General features: G+C 49.9%; 1 protein-coding gene across 2 annotated transcripts in view; it reads left to right on the top strand.

Moving 5' to 3' along the window:
- Nucleotides 1-7,103, top strand: part of PCGF3 (polycomb group ring finger 3) — a 60,739-nt gene extending 53,636 nt beyond the window's left edge. The window contains exons 10-11 of one of the 2 annotated variants that reach the window (XM_003890928.3): nt 1,672-1,752; nt 2,994-7,103. In XM_003890928.3, the coding sequence (XP_003890977.1) occupies nt 1,672-1,752; nt 2,994-3,041 (129 nt within the window). In that variant the 3' untranslated portion in view covers nt 3,042-7,103. The remainder of the gene's footprint in view (nt 1-1,671; nt 1,753-2,993) is intronic. The other variant, XM_009204616.4, reaches the window with a different exon arrangement.
- Nucleotides 7,104-18,623: the final 11,520 nt, after the last annotated feature.

Raw genomic sequence — 18,623 nt, 5'->3', positions numbered from 1 at the left:
TAAAACCACGTGGCACCACACGCACCTCGTAGAACTGCCATAATCCCAAGCACTGACAACACACTCCGGAGATGCGGGGAACGCAGATTCATTCCTGTGGGAAGCGGAACCTGCAACCCCTGTGGAGAACAGCTTGGCAGCTGCTGACAACACAAAACACACTCTTGGCAAACCATCCAGCAGCCATGCCCCCTGTTGTTTAAACGAAATCTCCTGCCCACACAAAAAACTGCACCCGGATGTTGATAGCAGCTTTCTTCATAATTACCAAAACTTGGAAGCGACCAAGATGGCCTTCAGTAGATGAGTGGGTAAATAAACTGTTGTGCGTCCATACTGGAATATTATCCACCACTGAAAAGAAACGAGCAGTCAGGCCAGGAGCAAGCATGGGGGAGAAAAATCAAGTGTCTGTTACTAAGTAGAGAAGCCCCTCTGAAAAGGCTGCAGACTGTGTGACTCCAGCTCTGCAGCATGGCGCACTGGAAAAGGCAGAACCATCTGGCGGCTGCAGGGGCTTGGGGAGGGTGGTAGGAGCGGACAGGCACAGGGCTCCTGGGCAGCAATGCTGCTGTTTGTGCACCTGTGGCTTTGCCACTAGGGCAACCTGACATCAGCTCTGGACTCTAGAGGTGACGTCAATGCAGGTTCCTGGGTGGTGACTAATGTGCTACCATGCAGGGTGTTGGTTGGGGGGTGGCCAAGGGGGACGGGAACTCCCTGTACCTTCCTCTCAATTTTGCTGTGAACCTTAAATTGTTGTTTAAAAAGTCTGTTTAATTTTTTTAAAAGACTGGGGAGCCCAGTGCCTTTTTGCACTGTGGTGAGAGGGAGGGACAGCCTGGACCCAAGGTAAGGCTTTTGGGGAGAGGTGCCCCTGGAGGCTGCAGCCATGGGAGGGGGCTGGTGTGGACCAGGCCTGGGTGGTATGGGGAGGGAAACACATTAGCCCTGTGGGCCTCTCAGGTGCTTGTGCCACCTGGGGAACCAGGGTACCCGATTCCGGAGCTGTCTGGGCTGTTCATGGGGCTGCAAACCACCTCTTCCCATTTCTCCGTACAGCAGGTTTGGTAGACGGGGTGTGATGGGGCCTGGGCGTCAAGAGAAAAAGGGTACAGGGCAGCTGCAGGCCAGGTGGGGGTGGAATGGGAGCCCACAACCGCAAGGAGCTAGTCCCTGCGCCTGCACCCCCTGCAGAAATGTCATCCCCCTAACTGGCACAGGCCTGCCCTGTCATAGCTTGTATGTTGCACTGGATTTCCATTTAGGTGTGAAGTAGGGACAGAGCAATACATGAACCACACCCTGTCTCTAGGCTGTGAGGTAGGGATGGAGGAATACGTGAACCACACCCCGTCTCTAGGCTGTGAGGTAAGGATGGAGGAATATGTGAACCACATCCCGTCTCTAGGCTGTGAGGTAGGAGCAGAGGAATACGTGAGTCACATCCCGTCTCTAGGCTGTGAGGTAGGAATGAAGGAATACGTGAACCACACCCTGTGTCTAGGCTGTGAGGTAGGGATGGAGGAATACGTGAACCACCACCACCGTCTCTAGCCACATTCTTGCATGATTGGGGAAGGGCTGCAGATTTCACACCAGCATCGAGGTGGCCATGTCAGCATGGATTGAGCACCTCCCCGCTTCTAATCAAACCTGCTTTTCCCCCAGCTGGACATTTTATGCAACGAGGAGATCCTGGGCAAGGACCACACGCTCAAGTTCGTTGTTGTCACGAGGTGGAGATTCAAGGTGAGACACGTGATTTGATTTTCAGAGTCTGCTCTGAATGGCAGTGACTTTGCTGTCCATCTCTTTTTTTTGTTTGTTTTTGAGACAGAACCTTGCTCTGTCGCCCAGGCTGGAGTGCTGTGGCACGATCTTGTTTCACTGCAAGCTCTGCCTCCCGGGTTCACGCCATTCTCCTGCCTCAGCCTCCCCAGTAGCTGGGACTACAGGTGCCTGCCACTGCACCTGGCTAATTTTGTGTATTTTTTAGTAGAGATGGGGTTTCACCATGGTCTCGATCTCCTGACCTCGTGATCTGCCTGCCTCAGCCTCCCAAAGTGCTGGGATTACAGGCGTGAGCCACCGCGCCTGGCCCCGCATCTCTTATCTAAAAGCTTAAAAGTGATGACTCTGGCCAGGCACAGTGGCTCACGCCTGTAATCCCAGCACTTTGGGAGGCCGAGGTGGGCAGATCACAAGGTCAGGAGACTGAGACCATCCTGGCTAACACAGTGAAATCCCATCTCTACTAAAAATACAAAAAATTAGCTGGGCATGGTGGCGGGCGCCTGTAGTCCCAACTACTCAGGAGGCTGAGGCAGGAGAATGGTATGAACCTGATAGGTGGAGCTTGCACGCCTTGCAGTGAGCTGAGATCATGCCACTGCACTCCAGCCTGAGCAACAGATCAAGACTCCGTATCAAAAAAAAAAAAAAGTGATGACTCAGCTACAGAGATGGTTATGAAACACAGTTCTGGTCTTTCTGAAATCATCAACCCCAGAGCCAGCTTGGAAGGTGCCAGCTGAGCTCTGAGGGGCACAGTCCCCGGTGGGAAACTGCCGAGGCCATGAGTGCCATGAGCAGAGGGTCCCCTGGGGCCTTTGGGCCCCTCTGAAGCAGGAAACCAGTGGTGGAATTCTCCCACCTCAGCTGGTGCTGCTGCCTGGGGAGAGGGGGTAAGGAGCCAAGGCTGGCCTGGGGCTGGGCCAGAGGGTTTGAGGGAGAAGGGGGCAACGGAGTGGTGGCCAGGGCCACATCAGGTAAAGGTGGTCACCTGGGGCCAGGGGAGAGGGCACATGTCTTCCCAGCCTGTCTCCCCCACTGGCATCTTGACATTGCTCAGAACAGAAGGGTCTCTATGTAGTCCTCCGTGTGGACTGTGTCTCACGGGACGCAATTCCTCAGTGCCCTTCCCGATGAAGTAAGTCTGTTTCCTCGCCTCCACCCGTGCTAAGCAGGCGCTGTGTTCTTGTGTCTTCCAGAAGGCGCCACTCCTGCTGCACTACAGACCCAAGATGGACTTGCTGTGAATGGCGCCGCACAGCACCCACAGACTGGGCCCTTGCACCCCTGGGTGCTCCCGGCCACCGCGCTTAAGAACGTTGCCTCTGGGTGTCATGTGGACCAGACTTCTGAATAGAGAATATTTATAACTTTTGTATGAGAGAGAATTCACACTCAACAAGACACTACCAGCACCACGTTTACAGAGGATGAAAACACTTCACAGTCTCCCAGAGCCGATCGTCCTCTCCCCAACCCCCCACCCCGTGCTTCAGCCTCGCAGGCGAGAGTGATTCTCGCAGGCAACACGGTTCTGAGTCACCTTCTGACACGAGCTCCCTCTGCTTGCTTTCCAGGTCTTGAAAATCTGAATTCACTTCAGTTTAGTTTATGAATTAGGTTTCATGATAAGCCTCAAATAATAGTTGGACTTTTATTGAATCCTTCCTAAGTTATTGAAAAAATGTCTTCATGGTGAATGACAATATTTATGTTGCCTTTAGCTTCTTGAAGATTTAGAAGTTATATGAAAAATTAATTTAAAAGCAAATCAAAAGAGGTTTCCATTAACATTATGATTTGACCATTGTATTCAATTTCCCACCTTATGAAACACGACAGCAGCTCCCTGACTGGTTCACCCTTCATTGTGTGAGGTCGGCACTTGGGACTCACTCGAACTGTCACTCGCCTGGGGCCGACACACCCAGCCCTGGAAACGGGACCCCAGACTCCACATTGCGGTTTCTGACACGCGCAGCAGGTAGACCAGAGGCCATGTGACCAGCTCAGTGCTGGTTTGCAGAACAATTCTTATTTTTAAAAATCACTTGTATTAAAAACGGCACAAATTGTTGAGTGCCGCCATTTGGTTTCCTACGTTTTCTTTCCCCGTTTTTTGCTGAAGGGAGAGGTGGTGGTAGTTGGGATCAGAGCTCTCCTGGCGTCCGTGGGGAGGATTTGCTGGTGGTTGCTTCAGGCTCATGCCCAGACGCACTCACTGCCCCCTCTGTCCAAGGCCTCCCCTTCCCCTTTGCTGGTGGGAGGAGCTTGTTGTGCTCCTCGGCCCATTACGGGAAGGGCGTTTTTCTGAGCTGCAGGGACAGGGTGAGCAGCTGAAGGGCTCGGAGGGAAGGTGACCCCCGCTCTGCAGATGCTGCATTTCAGCTGAAGCTGTGTTTCAGCCTCAGTTGGTTGCAGTGTCAGCCCCTCTCCTCCTGGATGGTCATGTTTTTGTCACATTAGAGAATAAACTGTCAGCACACACACATTTTTTTTTCCTTTAAAACAGTAACTTGGAAGTGTGGAAAGGCCAGAAGGAGGAGCAAGGGCTGTTTTCTGGAGCAATTGAGGTGTTGTCCTGCAGTTGTCATTGTCTTCTCCGCCAGGCTGTTCCCATTTATCTCCTGTGGAACTGAATCCCTCCTCCCTCCGCTCCCTGGGAGCCCAGGTGGTCCCTGGCCACCACTCAGGCTTTCCAAGAAGCCATCCACCTTGGACATTTTTTTCTTGAATTTCGCTGTTTTCTTCTGCTTCCTTTAGATAAAAAGCAGCTCAAGAGACCTCATCTGAGGGATGAGGAAAACATGCATATTAATTCCATCTGAGTGATTGTCAGTGTAAGGCCTTTTAAAACAAAAGCAAGTTCTTTGTTAGGAATTGGTCAAAATTCACCTCTTTCTTTAAGCCCATCAACTCCCAGGATGGTTTGAGTTACTCAGTTACCTAAGCTTGCTGTTTATCCAAATCATTTTCTAGAGTCACTGTATAAGGGTCTATGAGTAGCTGTGTATGAATAAATATTACCTGTCTACCTCAAAATATACATACTGCTGAAGCATTCTGTACAACCGTGTGTTATCACAGTGCAGTTTTAAGTGTAACATTAGAACTTAGGCATTTTCCTGTGTGGCGGAATAAGAAAGGATTAAACAGTTACAAGCCTCCAAATTAAAATAAAATTAAATCACAGTTCAGATTAAACTGAATATCATTGTAATAATGTCATAATATATATTTGTAACTTTGTAGCTATCTTTGAAATCACTTGACTTTGCTATGGTGCTAAGCTGATATATTTAAATACACAGAGAGACGGGTGAGTGGAGCCCGTGTTGATGTCTCCAGCCGGTGGTGACCCTGCTTTTGTAACCGCGTTAACCTGACAAAACCTCAGCAGCAGAAGTCCCTATTTTTCTAGGAGTTCATCGTGCAGACAGTCTTCACTACAGGACTCAGCCCTGGGGCCTCTGCCTCTCGTCTGACCTTGCAGCCTTAGTCGTTGGAGGCTGGAGTGCAATGGCCCCGCCGTCCGTGGAGCCTCTGGGCGGCCTTCTTTCCTTTCTGTCAAGCTCTCATTTCACAGAAAAAGGCTGAATTTCATTTTTTCCAGCATGAAAGCCAGGATCGGTTAATGATTGGATTCTATTAAGTGGTTTTTTTTTTGTTTTTTTTGTTTTTTAAACAGATGGAGTTACTGTGAAGAAGTTTTCACAACTATTTATGCTGGTAAAACAAATGCTGTTAAATCACCTTATGCGTCGTTTTCAACAGCAGTGGGGCTAATTACCCGGAATACGGTCTCACCAATGCAGTTTTCATGGAAATAGAAAATTCAAATAGAATATATAATATTGAATTTAAGATTTGGGGGGTTAAAAAAGAAAACTTAACTTTATAAAATTATTTATTCTATTTTAAGTCTTCTATCATATTTTCCCATCCAATTGTTTGGTTTCAGTGGTCCAGCTTTATTTACAGGCATATAAAATGAAATTGTGAGATGTTTTGCAAGCTTCTTTTTACTTTGAGTAGCTTTTAATTTGTATGTTTTTGTTTTATGTGGATGAAGAGCATTTTTTATGCTTTTGTGCAATAGGTTCCAACACACATTTATTAGACATCTGTTTAAATTGTAATGTAGCATTTATTCTGCTAAATTGAAAGGGAACATAGATGGAATTCCAAAATATATACATTCAGCTTTTGGTTTTTCCTTTTTCATTGTTATTATTGTGAGAATGCTGTCATTGGGGTTGTGTGTGAGTGCCTGTCAGCCAGTGATGCCTCGGGCCACGCTGTGGGGCCACCTCGGTCCTGCCTGGGTCCTGGTGCCTTGGACCCCACGTGCTTGTGGCCAGGCCGCCCCGAGGCGGGGCCACATGGCCTCAGACCACAAGAGCAGAGCTGCCCTGGCCCAAACACTGCAGCTGCCTGCACCCCCAGGCTTTGCAGCCTTGCTTGTTTTCTCTGAATGGCAACAGAACGGCATTCACAGTGATTCAAAGGGTGGCATTGGGTTGGACGTTCTGGGTATGAGCCAGCCTGTTCCCACATTGTACGTGAATGTTTAATGTGCTCTCAAAACATGGAAAATAAGTTTAGTGCACATAGCTAAATCACAAAACATCCAATTCTCTGTTTCCTCAGGAAGTCATTACTGCGCCACCACATCACGTGACCTTAACATGATCAATATCTTTCTCTGCCTTGACATTTAAATAAATAGAGATAAGTAGATTAGAAAATCATTCAAATGATACCATAATCTGTACAAATATTGTGTCCCCTGCCAGGCAGGGGACAGGGTGCGGGCGATGGCCACGTGGCCAAGGCCCCGCAGGAACGCGCCGAGGTCTCCCTCACCCTCCAGGTGTCCTTCGCACCCAATAGTGCGTCTGAGGAACGAACTGCAGTTTGAGCGTCCCCTGAGATGTGCGTAGCCTCCGTGTAAATGTCCACTCCCATGGCTTAATTGGCTATCAGACGCATTTTCCCAGACGAAAGCAATGTTGGGTTAGGGGACAACGGTGCAGCCACCCAGCCTTTACCAGCAGCGTGCGGCAGACGAAGGCAGTTGAGGTGTGGAGGTGATCACGCAGATACATGTTTTTGACTGTTTAATTTGAAAGTTTACATTTTTTACGCTTTGTGTTGGTGTGTAATTTTTGTACTCTTGGTGGCTAGTTTTTGTCAAATCTTTTTTGGAATATTGCTTAAATGTTTTGATTTTATGATAGTGAAGCTTGTATTCAGTGTTTTGCCAATTAATATTATATGCTTGTAATAAAAGCAAAAGAAAAGCTTAAGTGAAAGTGTTTCTGGCTGGAAATGTATTATATAAATCATTTGTATGAGCACGAGAGATGACTTGCTCATGGGATGAACAATGCCGTGGGTATTGGATGGACCACTCAGGTAGCCTGGCCGTAGACACACTGGCCACACACGCATGCATGCTACATATGTGTGCGCTCAGACCACATGCCTGCACATATGTGCACATATGTCCACACAAAAAGTACACATCAGCCCACGGCTCCCTTCCTCACCCCAGCCCTCCCCACTCCCAGGTTAACCAACGTCTCGATTTGCTCCGGGCAGCATTTGTAAATTGTCACCCTGGTTGCCAGCCCTCATTTAAATTGGTCCGGCATTTGCTACCAGAGTTTGGGCCAGAAACTTTGTAAAGCTCATTCAGTTTGTCTCCTTGCAGAAAGAGGTTGCTGCAGTTTGGAGCTGATTACGCCAAGGAAAATAAGCTAAAAAAGAACTTACTGATTCCCATAGGTGTGTCAACTAACAAATGAATGTTCCGTCTCCCTGTGACAATTTGCCGCCCGTCCCCAAAAAAAGCACTATGGCCAAAACTTCAGTTTTTAAAAGTTAAGAAATATACAACAATTTTGAAACTCTTAGAAAACTAGAAATGGAAGGAAAGGAGAATATGGCCAAAATTATATTCTCACAACCTAAAGCAGTAAACTTTAAAAATAGGTTCAGTCTGACTTAACTGACTTAGGCTGGGCATAGTGGCTCACGCCTGTAATCCCAGCACTGTGGGAGGCCAAGGCAGTCTGATCACCAGCTTGGCTGACATGGTGAAACCCTGTCTCTACTAAAAATAAAAATTAGTCGGGTGTGGTGGCAGGAGCCTGTAGTCCCTAGCTACTCAGGAGGCTGAGGCAGGAGAATCACTGGAACACAGGAGGCAGAGGTTGCAGTGAGCAAAGATCACCCCACTGCACTCCAGCATGAACTACAGAGCAAGACTCCATCTCATTTAAAAAAAAAAAAAAGAGGCTGGGCACAGTGGCTCAAGCCTGTAATCCCAGCACTTAGTGAGGCCGAAACGGGTGGATCACAAGGTCAGGAGATCGAGACCATCCTGGCTAACACGGTGAAACCCCGTTTCTACTAAAAAATAAAAACTAACGGGTGAGGTGGGTAGGCCTGTAGTCCCAGCTACTCGGGAGGAGGCTGAGGCAGAGAATGGTGTAAGCCTGGGGAGGCAGAGCTTGCAGTGAGCTGAGATCCGGCCACTGCCCTCCAGCCCAGCCTGGGTGACAAGCGAGACTCCATCTCAAAAAAAAAAGGCTTGGCCGGGTGTGGTGGCTCATGCCTATAATCTCAGCACTTTGGAGGCTGAGGCAGGTGGATCACAAGGTCAAGAAATCGAGACCATCCTGGGCAGCATGGTGAAACCCTGTCTGTCTCTACTAAAAATACAAAAATTGGCCAGGCGCAGTGGCTCAAGCCTGTAATCCCAGCACTTTGGCAGGCCGAGACGGGCGGATCACGAGGTCAGGAGATCAAGACCATCCTGGCTAACCCGGTGAAACCCCGTCTCTACTAAAAAATACAAAAAAAAACAAATACAAAAACTAGCCGGGCGAGGTGGCAGGCACCTGTAGTCCCAGCTACTCGGGAGGCTGAGGCAGGAGAATGGCGTAAACCCAGGAGGCAGAGCTTACAGTGAGCTGAGATACGGCCACTGCACTCCAGCCTGGGCGACAGAGCGAGACTCTGTCTCAAAAAAACAAAAAAAATACAAAAATTAGCCGGGCCTGATGGCACGCACCTGTAGTCCCAGCTACTCAGGAGGCTGAGGAAGGAGAATCACTTGAACCTGGGAGGTGGAGGTTGGAGTGAGCTGAGATTGCACCACTGCACTCCAGCCTGGGCAACAGAGCGAGACCCCATCTCAAAAAAAAAAAAAAAACAAAAAAGACTTCACTGACTCAAAGTATATTTTACTTATTTTCGGCAAGTCCCTCTTAGAAATGTCAAGATATTGACTGAAACCACAAGCAGACACCGATGTCAGCGTCAACTGCAGGGAGTAGGGGAAACACAAGTCCTCAAAATTGGGTCCACCCACTTTGGGGACTTGGCTACAAAGCCCGGTGATGGTAGCCACGGGAGCCTAGGGTCTAAGAGCTTCAAGCTCCACCTGAGAACAGTGGGTGGGGCCCTGCACCAGGACCCCAGAAAAAAGCTCTGGAAGTCAGTTCCTGTGGGTTCTGCAGCAGCTCGGGGCTGCAGGGACCTTGGCAATCTCACAGCAGAGCCAGGCCTCAGCCTCTCTGCTAGCTGGTGGTTTTGTTTCTGCCATGCAGTTCTGTATGCCTAAGGCAAAAATCCTGTTAGTCATGTGTGTTAGTACACCTGTGACTGGGTGAAGGCTGAACAGTGTCCCCTGAAATGCAGCAGAGGAACAGAAAAACAAGGGGGTTCGCTGCGATGAGACCCGCACCATCTGTGTTCAGGAAGCCAAGGCCTTCTGCTGCTAGAAGCCCCAAGGCCCATCAAATCCACCCAAGGTAGATGTCCATGTGGCTTCTGGTTTTTAAGGATAAAACTCCCTTGAGATGTACTGAGTCCCTCCTGAGGGGCGGTGGAGGCCCAGGCCTGCATTGGTGGGGAGGCCTGTGTCCTGACAGTGCTCTGCAGTAGCTGCACTGAACGTCCCCTTTAATAGAAAGAATTATATTGCTGTCTTCCGCTTACACAGAGATGCAACTATGCTTACATAAATCAGCACAGAGTCCTAAATACATAAATAAGCAGAGTCCTTTCTCTTACCCACATTACTCCTCAGTCAACGAAAGTACACAAAGTACATTTGTTTTTTCGGTGGCTTATGCTCCAATTGTGAGGAAGAAGATGCTGCCCTGGGCCCACCCCGCCCACCCCAGAGTATCTGCCCGCGCCAATTCGTGGGGAGAATGTGGCCTGCTCAAGGGATGACACTCCTGTCACAGTTGGACAAACAAGCATTTGACCTCTACATTTATTCCTATGTTTTTTCTTTTCTTTTTTTTTTCGGGAGACAGAGTCTCACTGTGTCGCCCAGGCTGGAGGGCAGTGGTGTGATCTTGGCTCACGGCAACTTCTGCCTCCTGGGTTCAAGCCATTCTCCTGCCTCAGCCTCCCAAGTAGCTGGGATTACAGGCACCTGCCACCACGCCAGGCTAATTTTTATTTTTAGTAGAGACGGGGTTTCACCATGTTGGCTGGGCTGGTTTCTAACTCCTGACCTCTGGTGATCCACCCGCCTCGGCCTCCCAAAGTGCTGGGATTACAGGTGTCAGCCAGCATGCCCGGCCAAAGGTTGCTTCTTTAAAGCATTTTTAGTCAGTCTTTTGAAAGATGAAAGGGTCTGGCCTTGGTAACAGTAGGCCTGCTGTGAAGAGGCATGGGAGCCTTGGGTCAGGGGAGCAGCCGATTTCACTGAGACCCTGGGACACACAACCAAGACCTGACCTCTTGCTGGGAGATCACCCTGAGACTTCAGTCATCACCATGCACACTGCCTTATAGGAAGGCTGGGACCCCTCAGGTGGGGACAGCCCCTGGTCGCCCAGGGCCCCTCAGAGGTTGAGGGGATAGGGTCCCCCTTTACATTTCTCACCTACAGCTGGTGCCACAACTGTGAATATTGTAGTTGTCCAGCCCCACAGCTTCCTCTACCCCACAGCGCAGGGCAGACTGGCCTGTAGGGCCTCATCACCCCCATTCTCTGAGAGATGTGGCTATCTCTGGCAGGCCTCCCTCTGACTGGTAGCTTTCTCCTGGGCTGCCATCTTCTGGTACCAATGAGGACTCTGGTCGTCTCACCTGCTTAATTCCTGTACTGTGTTGCCCATGGCTCTGCTCAAGTCTGGTAGGACCCCCTTTATGGTGTGGTTTTTTCTTTTTTTCGAGACAGGGTCTCGCTCTGTCACCCAGGCTGGAGTGCAGTGGTGCAATCACAGCTCACAGTAACCTCACGCTCCCGGGCTCAAGCCATACTCCCACCTCAGCCTCCAGAGTAGCTGGGACTACAGGCACCACCACACCCAGCTAATTTTTTATTTTTGTAGAGATGGGGTTTTGCCGTGTTGCCCAGGTTGGTCTCAAACTGAGCTCAAGCAATCTGCCCGCCCACCTCAGTTTCTCAAAGTGCTGGGATTATGGCAGGAGCCTCCATGCCCGTCCTTTTTCTTTTATTTATTTATTATTTATTTATTTACGTGTGTGTGTGTGTGTGTCTGTGTGTGTGTGTGTGTGTGGGTGTGGCAGGGTACCATTTTGTCACCCAAGCTGGAATGCAGCGGCGCAATCTCGGCTCACCACCAACCTCCACCTCCCAGTCCCAAGGAATTCTGCCTCAGCTTCCCGAGTAGCTGGGATTACAGGTGCCCGCCACCATACCCAGCTAATTTTTGTATTTTTAGTAGAGACAGGGTTTCATCATGTTGGCCAGGCTGACCACACAAGACACTCCTGACCACAAATGATTTGCCTGCTTCAGCCTCTCAAAGTGTTGGGATTACAGACATGAGCCACCCACCTCACCCGTTTTCTTTTAATGTTGGCTTTTCTTCTGTTAGATCAGCTCCAGAGGCAGCTTATCCTGTGTCATTTAGTCTCATCAGAATTTAATTGGGATTTAAATGAATGTACAGTTTACCTTGTGGGGTAGCTGACATCCTTCATCCACGATGTGGCATGTTTGCCGACTCACCCTCTTTTAGCATCTTCCTCAGGCGGTCCTTACACACTTCTCTTCCGGCTTGTTTTGTGATTCTTTCATAGGGAGGTGGAGGCTTGTGGCTCACACTCTGATGGGTTATTGTGGAGTAGAGAAACCCACTGGATCCGGCACGGACTAAACTCTTCAGCTGGTCCTCAGGGTTCTTCAGGGGATTTCCTTGGATTTACACACAGATGATTGTATCATCAACAAACTACTAAACCCTGTCTCTGATATTCATCTCCCTCCCTCTTTTTTGGTTCTCTCACCCTGCTGGGATGTCTGGAGAAACACTGACAGCGATAGCAAGGAGAACTGTGCTTTTCTGACTTTAATGGGAATACTTTAAATATCTTGACTTAAGCATGACTGTTGGAAGGTTTTGATACATACCATTTACCAAGTAATTTTTCTTCTGTTACAGTTTCTTAAAAATCAGGAATGCCGGGGGCAGTGGCTCATACCTGTAATCCCAACTTTGGGAGGCCGAGGCAGGCAGATCACCTGAGGTCAGGAGTTCGAGACCAGCCTGACCAATATGGAGAAACCCTGTCTCTATTTAAAAAAATACAAAATTAGCCGGGCGTGGTGGCACATGCCTGTAATCCCAGCTACTCGGGAGGCTGAGGCAGGAGAATCACTTGAACCAGGAAGCCGAGGCTGTGGTGAGCCGAGATGGCACCATTACACTCCAGCCTGGGCAACAAGAGCAAAACTCCGTCTCAAAAAAAAAAAAAAAAAAAAAAAATCAGGAATACATGTCAGTTTAAAAAAATGTTTTAATATTTTAAATTAAAAGTTTTAACTTTTTTGTTTCAGTTTGAAGTTTTAACACACATACAGAGTCATGTGACCACCACCACAGTCCACACACACAATGGTTCCATCCCCCAAATCTCCTTAGTGCCACACCTTACCACGGTGCCTTTCCCCAACCTTCCTTCACCTCTTCCCACCCCCATGGTGCCGAATGTGTCAATATCTCCCCATCGTCACTGCAAAGTAGTATTTCACTGCATAGATACACCACAGTTTACCAGTTCACCCAGTGAAAGGCATTTGAATTTCAGCTTTTAATGATTATGAATAAAGCATCAATAAACATTTACGTACGGTTTTTATGTGGACATGTTTTTCTTTAAATACTCAAGAGTGGGATTGCTGGGTCATGTGGCTGTGTACTTTGAACTTTATAGGAAACCACCATGCTGTCTTCCATTTCCAGCAGGTCCACACCCTGGCAGCTTGGGGCGCCACCAGCATTCTCCTGCACCGCGGCTGTGGTGCAGGTGCCTTGTGGCCTGCATGGTGGCTGAATCTGCATTTCCTGGTGGCCGGTGGCGTCAAGCCTCTTCTCCTGTGCCCAGTAGTCAACCTTGTGTCATCGCTGGTGCACATCTGGTCAGGTCTCTTCCACTTTTTAGTTGGACTATTTTCTTACTGTTAAGTTTTTTTTTTTTTTTTTTTGAGACGGAGTCTTGCTCTGTCGCCCAGGCTGGAGTGCAGTGGCGCAATCTCGGCTCACTGCAAGCTCCGCCTCCCGGGTTCACGTCATTCTCCTGCCTCAGCCTCCCGAGTAGCTGGGACTACAGGCGCCCGCCGCTGCGCCCGGCTAATTTTTTTCTATTTTTAGTAGAGACGGAGTTTCACCATGGTCTCGATCTCCTGACCTTGTGATCCACCCGCCTCGGCCTCCCAAAGTGCTGGGATTACAGGCGTGAGCCACCGCGCCCGGCCTCTTACTGTTAAGTTTTAAGAGCTCTCTGTGTATTCTAAATACAGGTCCTTAGTTGGACAGATGATTTGTGAGTATTTTCTCCTCATATTTTCATTCTTTTCGCATTGTCTTTGGTAGATCAAACGTTTTTAGGTCAGGCACGGTGGCTCACGCCTGTAATATCTACTACTTTGGGGCCAAAGGTGGGAGGATCACTTAAAGCCAGGAATTTGAGCCTGGGCAACACAGCCTGGACAACACAACAAAACCCAGACTCAGGAAAAAAATTTTAAAATTAGCCAGGCGTGGTGGCACGCATCTCTAGTCCCAGCTACTCAGGAGGCTGAGGAAGCAGGATGGCTCGAACCCAAGAGGTCACGGCTGCAGTGAGCTATGACTGTACCACCACACTCCAACCTGGACAAAAGAGCATGACTCTGTCTCAAAAAAATAAACTTTTAATTTTGATAAAGTCCAATTTACAAATTTTTCTTTTATGGATTCTTCTGTAGATTATGCCTTTGGTATCATGTCTAAGAACTCTATGAAACGTCAGGTACAAAGGTATTTTTGTTTTCTTCCAAACATTTTATAGTTTTGTTTTTCATTTATATATGATTCATTTTGAGTTAATTAGGTACAATGTAAGGTTTAGGTCAAGGTTCCAATTTTTCCATATGGATGACCAACTGCCCTATTGCTATCTGTTGAACTGATGATCCTTTCTCCACAGGGTTGCTTTTGTTTGCACTGCTGTCAAAGATCAAATGGCCATATTTATGTGGGTCTGCTTCTAGTGACCCATCTGTCTATTCTTTGCCAACACCACAGTCTTGATTTTTGTGGCTTTAAAGCATGTGTTGAAACTTTGTAATGTGATTCATCTAACTTTTTTGCTCTTTTTTAAAACATTGTTTTATCTATCCTTTTTACTGTTTTAGCTAGCTCCTTCACCATTCCGTATACATTTTAAAATCATCTTCTCTAAATCTAAAAAGAAGTCCTACTGAAATGTTTTGGAATTTTGTTAACTTCACAGATCCTTCTGAGATTGGCATCTTGACTATGTTCAGTCTTCCAGTCCATGAGCGTGCCATGTGCCGTCTCTCCACATATGTAGGTCTTCTTTAATTGGCATTTTGTAGTTTTTTAGCATACAGACCCTGTTTTGTCTCGTTAAATTTATACCTCTCTCTCTCTCTCAGGAGCTGCTGTGTTTTTAACTTGTTTCCAACGTCTTATTGCTTGTCTATAGTAATAAGATTTTTTTTTTTAGACACAGTCTGGCTCTGTTGCCTAGGCTGGAGAGAAGTGACACAATCTCAGCTCACTGCAGCCTCTGCTTCTCAGGTTCAAGTGTGGCATGATCTCAGCTCACTGCAACCTCTGCCTCCCAGGTTCAAGCAATTCTCCCATCTCAGCCTCCTGAGTAGCTGGGATTACAGGCGCATGCCACCACACCCGGCTAATTTTTGTATTTTTAGTAGAGATGGGGTTTCACCATGTTAGTCAGGCTGGTCTCCAACTCCTGACCTTGTGATCCAACTGTCTTGGCCTCTCAAAGTGTTGGGATTACAGGCGTGAGCCACCACACCGGGCCTTTTTTTGTTTTTGTTTTTGTTTTTTTTTGAGACAGAGTTCCACTCTTGGTGCTCAGGCTGGAGCGCAATGGTGCGATCTCGGCTCACTGCAACCTCTGCTTCCTGGGTTCAAGCGTTTCTCCTGCCTCAGCCTCCTCAGTAGCTGGGATTACAGGTGCATGCCACCATGCCCGGCTAGTGTTTCTATTTTTAGACAGGGGGTTTCACCATGTTGGTCAGGCTGGTCTCGAACTCCTGACCTTAGGCCATCCACCAGCCTCAGCCTCAGCCTCCCAAAGTGCTGGAATTACAGGCATGAGCCACTGCACGCAGCATTAAGATTAATTTGTATGTGTTACTGGTGAACATGCCAAACTCACTCACTGGCTCTACAAGGGTCTTTGCTGCAATCACTGCTGTTGCTTTAGATGAGTGTTCTCTATACAGACAATCATGTAGTCTGTGAATAAGGAAGTTTTATATCTCACCTGTAATCCCAGTACTTTGGGAGGCTAAAGTGGGAAGATCACCTGAACCCAGGAGTTCAAGCAGCCTGGGCAACACAGTGAGACCCTGTCTTGACTAAAAATACAAAAATTAGTCAGGCTGGTGGTGCATGTCTATAATCCCAGCTACTCTGGAGGCTGAGGCACATGCTCTCTGGAAGGAGGTGCCCACATGTGGCTCACCCTCCTCCTTTTCCCTGCTACCTAAAAGGAGGTCCCAGGTGAGGCTCCCTCACAACTCAGGAAGTTCAGGTCACCTCTGTGAGGGCATATCTGCATACACTATTCGGACTCAGCTGGATGTGCATGCTTGTGGTTCCAGCTACTTGGGACGCTGAGGTGGGACAACTGCCTGAGTCCAGGAGGTTCAGGCTGCAGTAAGGCAACAGTGTGCCATTGCACTCCAGCCTTCTGAATGACAGAGTAAAATCCTGTCTCAAAGAAAAAATATTTGGATTCCTCTTGCATGGTCAATTGTCTCCTCTCTCCCATCTACTTATTTATTCAGTCCTTTGTTTTTTGAAATGGGATATTGCTATGTTGCCCAGGCTGGCCTCGACTCCGGAGCTCAACTGATGCTCCCACTTCAGCCTCTGAGTAGCTGAACTACAGATCCCACTTTGCCCGGCTCATTCAGTCACTTATTACATCAGCAAAGAATCATCGATATTTCTTTAGCACTGTGCATTATAATCCAACACTACTTTATTGTGCTATTCAAGTCATTCCAGCCTCGGCCACTGGGACCCCTTGCCGCTGTGTCCCTTTGGCTCACCGTTGTGGTTTTTTTTTTTTTTTTTTTTTTTGAGACGGAGTTTCACTCTTGCTGTCCTGGCTGGATTGCAATTGTGTGATCTTAGCTCACCCCAACCTCCATCTCTCAGGTTCAAGTGATTCTCCTGCCTCAGCTTCCCCAGGAGCTGGGATTACAGGCATGCACCACCATGCCCGGCTAATTTTGTATTTTTAGTAGAGACGGGGTTTCTCCATGTTGGTCAGGCTGGTCTCGAACTTGTGACCTCAAGTGATTTGCCCGCCTCAGTCTCCCAAAGTGCTGGGACTACAGGTGTAAGCCACCACGCCCAGCCTGTGTTCATTGTTTTTTTAATCATTTCCAGGCTCATGGTGTATACCTTCTGCCCCAGTCCTAGGTGAATTTCTCCTGGTTGGTGAGTTTTGATTATTTACCTCTGCTCACATAGGGACGCGAGGACGGAGACTCGGACTCAGAGTCCTCCTTCATCTTGTCACTTGTCTCAACAATTACTTTTTGTTGAAGACGCCACATAAGCTGGTTTGAACTGTGTGAAATAATCGTGCTAAACTGCTATTCTCCTTTAATCGTTCCAACCAAGCACCCACGGGGGCCGTTATTCCTCTCCTACAACTGCAAGGCAGTGCCTCACCAACTGGCTTTGATCCTGAGGCAAGCGGCAGGGACCCCTCTGCTTTACTCAGTGGGCAACCAGCTCCTGACCCTGGCGGGTGAGTTTTCTCTTCACAGCCCCCGTCCCTGCCGCCCACTGGGCCAGCCAGCCTCAGTGGAAAAGTCATTCTGGCTCTGAGCTTCCAGCACAGTCCGGGAGAGTACGTGGGTCCTGGGGAGGATGGCTATGCCCGAGGGGCTTTATAGGATGAGTCATAAGAAAGTCCTTCTGGAGGAGCCTCCCTGACTCCCCTCCACTGTCCCCGGCTCACGGGCAGGAAGGCACGGCTGAGGGGGCTGGGGCAGGAAAGAGCTGGGGTCTCTCCCCACCTCTACGCCCTGCAGACCCCCAGGCCACAGCCTTTCCCGGGACTCCCCCAAGGTCTGGGAGGTGGGGCGGGTCCAGTTTACGCTGATTTCGAAGAAGGGAGAGGGCCCCGCCGCCCTGTCGTGGAGGGTCCCGCGCCCCCACCCCTTGCCCGGGGTCGCGTGTGGGCAGCCGCAGAAAGGTCCCCGACGGCAGGAGCGGGGTTCCAGGCTGAGGCCTCGGCGGCGCCCAGGGCCAGCCAGGGCCACCGGGAGCGCGAAGGCCGGTTATGGGCTTGCTGGGGGGGTCTGGTCCCTACCGCCAGCCTAGGGGGGGAACGCGGGGCAGGAGAAGGTCCGGGAGAAACCTGCTTCCGAGGCCTCGGCTTCAGGGCGTCTTCCTGAGCTGGCGCCAGCCCGCGCAGGGCCGGGCAGGGACGCCGGCCTAAGGGTGGGGACCGACAGGGCCTGGGGGCAGGACGAGACAAGCACGCAACCGACGGCGCGAGGCCAGGCGAGGGCAGGGGGCCGGAGAAGCTTCTGCCAGGCCCGAGACCCGCGCGTACTGGCCTGGGTAGGCGGGCAGGTGCTGCCGCGCGGCGAGCTGCGGACTGACCCAGCTCCAGCTCTCCTCAGAGTCTTGCAATGGTGTCTCTCGGGCTCTGATTGGTCAGGCCTCCACACGTGAGCCTCTGGGAGCCAATCATGACAGCCCGCCTAGCATGCGCTGATTGGCTCAGGCTGGCCAGGGGCGGGCCCGGTCCCTCCAAGGAATGGTGCCGGCTCCCTTCCCCAGGCCCCGAGGCCCAGCCCGAGCGGCTTTGCTGGGGGCAGTTCTGCTGGGGGCGGTTCTGAGGGAGAGGCCCGATCTGCGGGGGAGGTGGATATTCTGGAGGGGCGGATCTACTCGGGGATGGGGCGTAGGGGCGTATCTGCTGGGAAGGCCGGATCTGCCGTGAGGGGCGGGTCTTCTGGAGGGGCAGATCTGCTGAGGGGGCCGGATCTGCTGAGCGGGGTGGATCTTCTGAGGGGTGCAGATGTGCTGGGGGTGGGTCTTTGGGGGAGGATCTGATGAGGAGGTGGATCTTCTGCGGGAGGCGGATCTGCTGGAGGGACGGATCTCCAGGGGAGTGGATCTTGGTGGGTGGATCTACTGGGGGGCGGATTTTCTGGAGGGGCGGATCTGTGTGACGGGGAGGTGGGGCAGATCCCCTGCGGGGTGGATGTGCTGGGTGGGGTGGATGTGCTGGAGCGGGCGGGTGTGCTGGGGGCCGTG

The sequence above is a fragment of the Papio anubis genome, chromosome 3 (genome assembly GCF_008728515.1).
Source record: "Papio anubis isolate 15944 chromosome 3, Panubis1.0, whole genome shotgun sequence".
Classification (NCBI taxonomy): Eukaryota; Metazoa; Chordata; class Mammalia; order Primates; family Cercopithecidae; genus Papio; species Papio anubis.
Note: the sequence above shows the minus strand (reverse complement) of the source record. Positions and strands in the feature narration are given on the sequence as shown.